The sequence below is a fragment of the Oncorhynchus mykiss genome, chromosome 14 (assembly GCF_057628025.1).
Source record: "Oncorhynchus mykiss isolate SJ-2025 chromosome 14, ASM5762802v1, whole genome shotgun sequence".
Classification (NCBI taxonomy): Eukaryota; Metazoa; Chordata; class Actinopteri; order Salmoniformes; family Salmonidae; genus Oncorhynchus; species Oncorhynchus mykiss.
This window is the reverse complement of record NC_143035.1, coordinates 13,438,139-13,445,682: the sequence shown is the minus strand read 5'-3', so window position 1 is coordinate 13,445,682 and position 7,544 is coordinate 13,438,139. Positions and strand designations below refer to the sequence as shown.

General features: G+C 43.1%; 2 protein-coding genes across 2 annotated transcripts; one reads left to right on the top strand and one right to left on the bottom strand.

The window, feature by feature from the left end:
* Positions 1 to 18: 18 nt before the first annotated feature.
* On the bottom strand, positions 19 to 5,876 carry tmx2a (thioredoxin-related transmembrane protein 2a). The gene is given in 8 exon segments (XM_036943624.2): positions 19 to 2,937; positions 3,054 to 3,070; positions 3,073 to 3,182; positions 3,384 to 3,449; positions 3,612 to 3,652; positions 4,000 to 4,076; positions 5,055 to 5,168; positions 5,861 to 5,876. Coding segments are annotated over 8 exon segments (612 nt in total). The 3' UTR covers positions 19 to 2,766.
* On the top strand, positions 5,527 to 7,536 carry pmf1 (polyamine modulated factor 1). Its single transcript, XM_021561255.3, has 5 exons — positions 5,527 to 6,359; positions 6,465 to 6,570; positions 6,647 to 6,747; positions 6,946 to 7,141; positions 7,287 to 7,536. Exons 1-5 carry the CDS (start codon positions 6,127 to 6,129, stop codon positions 7,362 to 7,364), a joined length of 714 nt encoding a protein of 237 aa, XP_021416930.2. The 5' UTR covers positions 5,527 to 6,126; the 3' UTR covers positions 7,365 to 7,536.
* The last annotated feature ends 8 nt before the right edge of the window (positions 7,537 to 7,544 follow it).

The window sequence follows — 7,544 nt, the reverse complement described above, 5'->3', positions numbered from 1 at the left end:
CCGAGAGTATGGCAGGGGTCTGGGAGGATAAAAGTTTTATTTCACTTTTGGCAGAACAGATTATACCAACGGTCAGTTTGACTCCATACTGTGATGTGACCCAAAAGGCATCAGAACATGAAAGAAAAAGTAAAACAAACTCACTGCAGTCACAGTAAAACTGTTATGGATGAATGAGTGAGATGGCGGTGTAAGGCATTTTCACTTCAATAATTTAAAGCATCGATAATTGGGAAGGTTAGATGTTTCCATTTAGATACACCATATATACAAAAGTATGTGGACACCCCTTCAAATGTGTGTATTTGGCTAGTTCAGCCACATCCGTTGCTGAGCGGTGTTTAAAATCGAGCACACAACCATGCAATCTCCGTAGACAAACATTGGTACTAGAATGGCCTTACTGAAGAGCTCAGTGACTTTTAATGTGGCACTGTCATAGGATGCCTCCTTTCCAACAAGTCAGTTTGTTGAATTTCTGCCCTGCTAGAGCTGCCCCGGTCAATTGTAAGTGCTGATATTGTGAAGTGGAAACTTCTAGGAACAACAACGGCTCAGCTGCCAAGTGGTAGGCCACACAAGTCCCCAGAACGGTACTGGCGAGTGCTGAAGCGTGTAAAAAATCGTCTGTCCTCGGTTGCAACACTCCACTCACTACCGAGTTCCAAACTTCCTCTGGAAGCAATGTCAGCACAAGAACTGTTCGTTGGGAGCTTCATAAATGGGTTTCTATGGCCAAGCAGCTGCACACAAGCCTAAGCTCACCATGCACAATTGGACTCTGGAGCAGTGGAAATGCGTTCTCTGGAGTGATAAATCACGCTTCACCATCTGGCAGTCGGACGGACGAACCTGGGTTTGGGGATGCCAGGAGAATGCTACCTGCCTGAATGCATACTGACAACTGTAAAGTTTGGTGGAGGAGGAATAATGGTCTGGGGCTGTTTTTCATGGTTCGGGCTAGGCCCCTTAGTTCCAGTGAAGGGAAATCTTAACACTACAGCATACAATGACATTCTAGATGATTCTGTCCTTTATGGCAACAGTTTGGGGAAGCTTCTTTCCTGTTTCAGCATGACAATGCCCCTGTGCACAAAGTGACTTCCATACAGGAATGGTTTGTCGAGATCAGTGTGGAAGAACTTGACTGGCCTGCATAGAGCCCTGACTTCAACCTAGGGCTGGGCAATATAGTTTTTTCTATATATTTGAGTTTATGTTTTAGCTCGATATGAAAAATGCCTGTATTACAAGAATCGAGGTTCTGTTATAATGTTGTAACGTTTCACAAATGCAGCATCTCACTGTCTCTTCTCTGTCAGCCCAATGTCGAATCATGTCCCAATTGCGTGACAACACGTGCACAGAGGTTATCCACTAATCACAACCTTTCACAAATTGTAACCACGCCAGAGAAGTGTAGCGGGGTAAGAGTTCCATACTTCCCCGATCATCATACGGGTGAAGTAATAGCCCAGGGTCTCAAAGACACCTGTCGGTGTGCATGACAACTGACATCGGGAGCAACATGAAAAAAGCATTGCGCTTGAACAACTGGACCCGCCTGCAGTGCTTTGGGCACAGGCTTCACCTCGCCATCGGTAAGTGTGACATTGGATAATTAAAGTGCATTCAAAAAAGTTATGTTCAGGCCAGCTGTAGGCTAATGTGTTAGTAGTTGTGTCATTCTGCCAATCCAATAGCAAATAACCACAGGCTGTTTTAATTATAACAACAAATTAACTAAATTAATAAATGTTCATTCAAAATGTGTATATATATATAAATATAAATAATTGAACAGCTAGTGGTCAAACATTCCTAAACAATAGATGTGTTGGTGTGTTCATTTGTTTTGCACAAATAGGCCTTGATGCCTTGTATATTAATTTTAATTAAGAAACTTAAATTAAGAATTATGTCTGGACCTTTTTGAATTTGTTTAGAGAAAAACAAGAACTTGAGATATATAATATATATATATCGTGAATCGTCCAAACCTCTGAAAAAATTTAGATATTACTTTTAGGCCATATCACCCAGCCCTACTTCAACCCCATCGAACACCTTTGGGATGAATTTGAACACCGACTGCGAGCCAGGCCTAATCGCCCAACGTCAGTACCCGACCTCACTAATGCTCTTGTGGCTGAATGGAAGGAACTCCCCGCAGCAACGTTCCAACATCAAGTGGAAAGCCTATGCAGAGTAGTGGAGGCTGTTATAACCCTAGTCAACCCTCGTCTGCTGCTGCAGAGACTGTGTTTGTCTATTGTTGTGACTTAGATGAAGATCGGATCAAATGTTATGACCAATTTATGCAGAAATCCAGATAATTCCAAAGGGTTCACATACTTTTTCTTGCCACTATACATATTACCTCGACTAACCTGTGCCCCCACACATTGACTCTGTACTGGTACACCCTGTATATAGCCTCGCTATTGCTATTTTACTGCTGCTGTTTTAATTGTGTTATTTATACTTTTTTTTTTACTTAAGGTTTTTCCTTAACTTCTTGTTGGTTAAGGGCTTGTAAGTAAGCATTTCACTGTAAGGTCTACACCAGTTGTATTCGGTGCATGTGACAAATAACATTTGATTTGATAGCAGCAAAGGGGAACCAACTCCAATTTTAATGCCCATGACTTTGGATTGAGATTTTTCAACGAGCGGGTGTCCACATACTTTTGGCCATGTAGTGTAGCTCATTCTGTCCCTTTTGGTTTGCGTGCAGCAGCTTTTCCACAAGCCCAAGCTCGTGAATTAACTTGAATCCTGTTCGTCTGGTAATACAACCAGTGATAACTGACAGCGATTGTGTGACGAGCAGTGAACTGTGCAGTGAACTTCCTCTCCTTTCACACCACGACCCTTCTTTATCTTCTTAGATGCCTCGAAGAGCTCGTTCAGGTTGAAGTCACATATGATGTTTTCCTAGATGTGAATGAGACACACGGTTATGTGAGTGGGGACCTAAAGCCATTTCCACACTTTATCAAGTCACGCACACACAAGCCCGCACACAGACCGATGATCCCCACAACACACACCTCGCTGAAAGTCCAGACACAGCTCGAAACTTATTGTCCACCATTGGACGACTCATGACCTCCCACCCTGACTGGAAAAGCACCAATGAAGGGAGCTGCTTGGCCAGAGAGGAGGTGCTAACCTTGTACCTGTAGAAAAATACATAGTCAGCACACGGCAAAAATACAATTCAGGCTGTGGAAATAAGCAGTTCCTTATTGTCTTAAATTTAGACAGACTGACATGCAGTCTAGGGTCTTAGAATCTAAATTAAAAAAATGTAATGGAGCATTCTCGTGAAAATATAGTTTGTCAGAGACACTTCCAATGTCCATAAGGGAAAGTCTTACCTCTAAGCCACCTCTCCGTACTGGTCAGCATCTATCTTCCCAAACCGCAGTCCAGTACAGTTATACCTGAAAAACCGAGGAGAACAGGAGACAGCCATGTTTAGTTAACACAACAACATTAGAGACTTGTGTTTCACTGGGATAAGAGTAGAGGAGGGGGTAAATGTACACAGACAAGAGGAGATGGAGAGGGAGGAAGCAAATAAGTGAGACAGGAAGAATACTAACTTGAGGAAGAGGCCAGCAAAGACGGGGGCGAAGGACTGACACTTAGCCCGCGAGTATCATGATTCAACTCCTCCTGTCCAATGGGATTAGACCAGATTACATTAGATTACATTAGATTATCTAAATAGATCACTGGAATAGTAGTCTGGTTCCCAGGTGGGTGTCTTCTGCTACTAAAAGTACCATCATTAGCCTGGCAGGCAGGGCTACTAGAGCAGTAGAACATGGATTAGTAACATTTAAAATGTTGTAAATAACATCTAATGCTGACTTACAGTTAGTAATACTGTAATGACAGTCAGCTAACTAGGATCAACAGTCTACAGTATGTTGTCTAATCTCCACACTCATGGCTGTCACGTCTCAAGGCTTGGATTACCACACTTACATCTATGGTCTTTTCACTGAAGTACTTGATGTACTCTGGGCCCATGTAGAGTGGTGGTTTGCAGGTCATGAAGAACGCTGGGATAGGATAGGAAACAGCAACATTTTTAGTATATGATACTGTAGAATAGATACACTGAACACAAATATAAACGCAATATGTAAAGTAAACATGTTTCATGAGCGGAAATAATTTTCCATACGCACAAAAAGCTTATTTCTCTCAAATGTTTTGCCCACATTTGTTTACATTGCTGTTAGTAAGCATTTCTCCTTTGTCAATATAATCTTCCATCTGACAGGTGTGTCATATCAAGAAGCTGATTAAACAGCATGATCATTACATAGGTGCATCTTGTGCTGGGGACAATAAAAGGTCACTTTAAAATGTGCAGTTTTGTCAACCAACACAATACCACAGATGTCTCAAGTTCTGTGGGAGCGTGCAATTGGCAAGCTGACTGCAGGATTTTCCACCAGAGCTGTTGCCAAATAATTTAATATTAATTTCTCTACCATATGCTGCCTCCAATGTCTCTTTAGAGAATTGGCAGTACGTCCAACCGGCCTCATAACCGTAGACCACGTGTAACCATGGGTGAGCCTTGTGGGGAAAACTCATTCTGATTGGCTGGACTTGGCTCCCTAGTGGGTGGGCCTGGCTGCCAAGTGGGTGAGCCTGGCTGCCAAGTGGGTGAGCCTATGCCCTCCAAGGCCCACCCATAGCTGCACCCCTGTCCAGTCATGTGAAATCCATAGATTAGGGCCTAATGAATTTATTTAAATTGACTGAAATTGTTTCATGTTAAATTTCTATTTTTGTTCAGTATTGTTTGGTATTAGCTCTAACTCCTAACCTATGCTGCCAAGATCACTCACAGAGCATAGACAGACTAGTTGGTTTCGACTAACAAAGTCAAAGTCCAACTGAAACACTGAAGCATGCATTGTCTTGTCTTAACAAGGAGTACAACAACTTCCTCTGGGCACCAGTTATAATGCATAATAAACTGATAGCAGTGACATTAAGGGTAGTATGACAGTATGTCAGCTCACCAATGCACAGTAAGAAGTAGAGGAAGCCCAGTCTGATGTCCAGCCTGAAGAAGAGGATAACGTTGGCCACCTTACTGAACATAAACAGGTTCCCTGCATGCTGCTCTATGGTGACTGGAGAATAGGATAAAGGTTAGGGTTCATGACAGAGAGATAAGGGGGTGGAGTAGAGAGAGGAATAATACAACTCAATGGATAGAAAAGAGGGTAGGGGGGTTAGGACGAGTGAACGAAATAAGCAGTGCCAAAACAAACAGATTGTCAAGAGCAAACCCATCCTCAGCAGATCAACATCTCCTTAAGTGGTTTATGGTATGTGAGGGTTTGTCGGGCAAGTTGCCTGTGCATGTGTGTGTTCTGATGTTTACTGTTTATACTGTAAACATATGAGAGATTTTCAGTGACAACAATCGGCTCACACCTGCCACCTGGCCAAACTGGTGTCATTCATTCAGAATGTACTGTCTCTCCTGTTCTTCATCATGACAATCGCACAGAGAAACATAAGAATATCCACTTCTCTCTGTAAGGCCCCACAATATTACATACAAAGTATTGTAAAATAAATATTTACAGTAACACCACAACCCAGAAGATTTAGCGCAACAGCGCTGCCACGCTACCCTGATACTGACCAAGTCAAAGTCGCATCGGTTCCGGTCCTCCCGTTCAGTATTCAGGTTTTCGCAAAGTCCCGGACACTTCCTAAGTATGAGGAATGCAGTGGACATCAATGTAGACAATATGTAATAAGGCTTGAAGAGCCATTTGTATATTTGAGGTAAGTGGTAAAAGAAAGCAATAACCGGTGATCAACCCCATGTTCGCGCAGCATGCAACATGGAGAAGAGAAAGAAAGGAGTTTGAGGAAAATGACAGTTGATGCAGCAAAATCTCCAAAGACCAAAGACTGCTCAAAGTGAATGTACGTAACATAGATTACCTATCTGCGCGTGCGTACAATGATACAGTAACTTTTTGTACATGTTGGCGTTCCGTAGATGGGCGTTTTTTGTAGGTTTCTAGCGCTTTGGCGGGTACCGTAAAAAAAAAAAAAAAAAAAAAGTTGAACATGGAAGAAACTGGTGAAACAGCTCAGGAGGAAATTCGTCACAAAGGTGCTAAAAGTTCAGGAGATAATGTGGAGGATCAGTCTAATAATGCAACAGGAGATGTTTCGTCTCTGTCGTCGGGTCATGGAAATGATTCTCGCCGGTCAGACGGAGCCGAGCCCCGGAGGAACAGGCTATTGCTGTTCAACAAAGTAATGGAGAAGAGCCTACAGAAGTTTATATCCGATGCAAGGTAAGTAGTTCGTGAATGATACATTTGGCTATATATTACTTTGAGCTGAACAATGTTGCACCCTTGGGATACTAGACAGCTAAATCTGTCTGAACCTGTCGTCAGTTTTCACAGATTTGCCCAATCGTTCCATCCGTTCTACAAGAAGAACCCACAGGTGACAGAGAACATCCACAAGCAGTTCATAGAAGATCTACAGAGGACTATACAGGTTGGTCGCCATCCCTTAAGTCCACTTCATATGAGGGAATGTTAGAATTTTGACTGTGTGTGTGGCACTTATACAGGATGACATCAATAAACTGATCGAAGAGGGGGAGCTACAGTGCAAACTGGATGAGCTGAACAAACTGGAAGAAGCTGCTAAGAACAGCCAAGACCCTGCATGGTTAGTCACTGTCAGCATCAAAGAGGATGTTGGTCTCTTTGTTTGTGTCTGTATGCTGCTGTGCCTAGTGTCTTCCTCCATCTTGGATTGTCCTGTATGCCATTACATCCATTTATGTGTGTTCACCTTGTAAGATCTGACCTTAGATCAGTGTCCAGGGCCACTTCTGTTTACCCTACCTCTCTTCATGTCCCCCAGGCGTCCCAGTGGAGTGCCTGAGCAGGACCTGTGTAGTTTTGTGACACCATACTACCTGAAGCAGAAGGCTTACCTGGGGAGGGAGCTGAAGAAGATTCTGCAGGAGAATGCTGTGCTGGCTCAGAGGGTGCAGGCAGGCAGGGAGGGCATCGCTCAGACCGAACAACGCATCGCAACAGCTGTGGACGAGTGGAAGGTGAGCAAGATGGAGAATCACTGCATTGGGGGGCACAGAGCTGCACAAGTCCTCTAACCTGTATATGGAATGAGTCAGTCCGTTTTGGCTTTGGTTTAGCAGTATTATGTTTTCATTGTTTCTTTCTTTCTACCTGCATCTCTAGGCACCTGCACAGACAGCTTTTGCCGAGTTCCAAGCGCTCTCTTCCTCCCTCTGCCCTCCTGCGACCTTTGATGTTTAACCCTGAGTAATGAATGACCTGTTCTAAAGCAGAATGCATTTGACCAATTTGAATCATAACTCTAACCCTGACATGTGTAAACTGTGCATTTTTGTAAGGAGTATACCAGTTATTTTATTCCAATGCGCTTTTTGTTATTAAATAAACTCAAAATAAAAAAACGCAACACAAACGCATTGC

What these genes read in the sequence shown, in the direction of transcription:
- pmf1 (XM_021561255.3), top strand. Translation starts at nt 6,127, where the DNA reads ATGGAAGAAACTGGTGAAACAGCTCAGGAGGAAATTCGTCACAAAGGT. An exon ending in AAGTTTATATCCGATGCAAG is followed by an intron (nt 6,360 to 6,464) that starts GTAAGTAGTTCG and finishes ACCTGTCGTCAG; the next exon opens with TTTTCACAGATTTGCCCAAT. An exon ending in CAGCTGTGGACGAGTGGAAG is followed by an intron (nt 7,142 to 7,286) that starts GTGAGCAAGATG and finishes CTGCATCTCTAG; the next exon opens with GCACCTGCACAGACAGCTTT.